Source organism: Alligator sinensis, unplaced genomic scaffold (assembly GCF_000455745.1).
Source record: "Alligator sinensis unplaced genomic scaffold, ASM45574v1 scaffold107_1, whole genome shotgun sequence".
Taxonomy (NCBI): Eukaryota; Metazoa; Chordata; order Crocodylia; family Alligatoridae; genus Alligator; species Alligator sinensis.
In genome coordinates, this window is record NW_005843041.1 from 419,085 (window position 1) to 419,395 (window position 311).

At 67.8% G+C, this 311-nt stretch overlaps 1 protein-coding gene across 1 annotated transcript in view; it reads left to right on the plus strand.

The window, feature by feature from the left end:
* The first annotated feature begins 57 nt into the window (after positions 1–57).
* SYCN (syncollin) overlaps positions 58–311 on the plus strand; it is a 4,620-nt gene continuing 4,366 nt past the window's right edge. The window contains exon 1 of the mRNA XM_025193400.1: positions 58–90. Coding sequence (XP_025049185.1) covers positions 58–90 — 33 coding nt within the window. The remainder of the gene's footprint in view (positions 91–311) is intronic.

Below are 311 nucleotides of genomic sequence, written 5' to 3' on the forward strand. Positions count from 1 at the left end.
CCTGGGTTGTGGGGGCACGTGAGTAGTGGGGGGGGCTACCCCTGCCCAGTGTTGCACATGGAGAAACTGAGGCACAACGCAAGTAAAGAGGTGCGGGGCTGAACCCCTATTGCCAACCCGCCTCCCAGACACCCGGCTTCTCTCCTCCGTCTGGGGGGGACCCCGCACCCCACCCCCCAAATCCCAACCAGCCTCCTGGACACCGGGGTCCTATTCACCAGTGCTCCCCAGTGCCAGCCTGGGGGGGTCCCCACAGCACCCGGTGCCCCCAAATCCCAGCCGGGGGGGGTCTCCACAGCACCCGGTGCCCC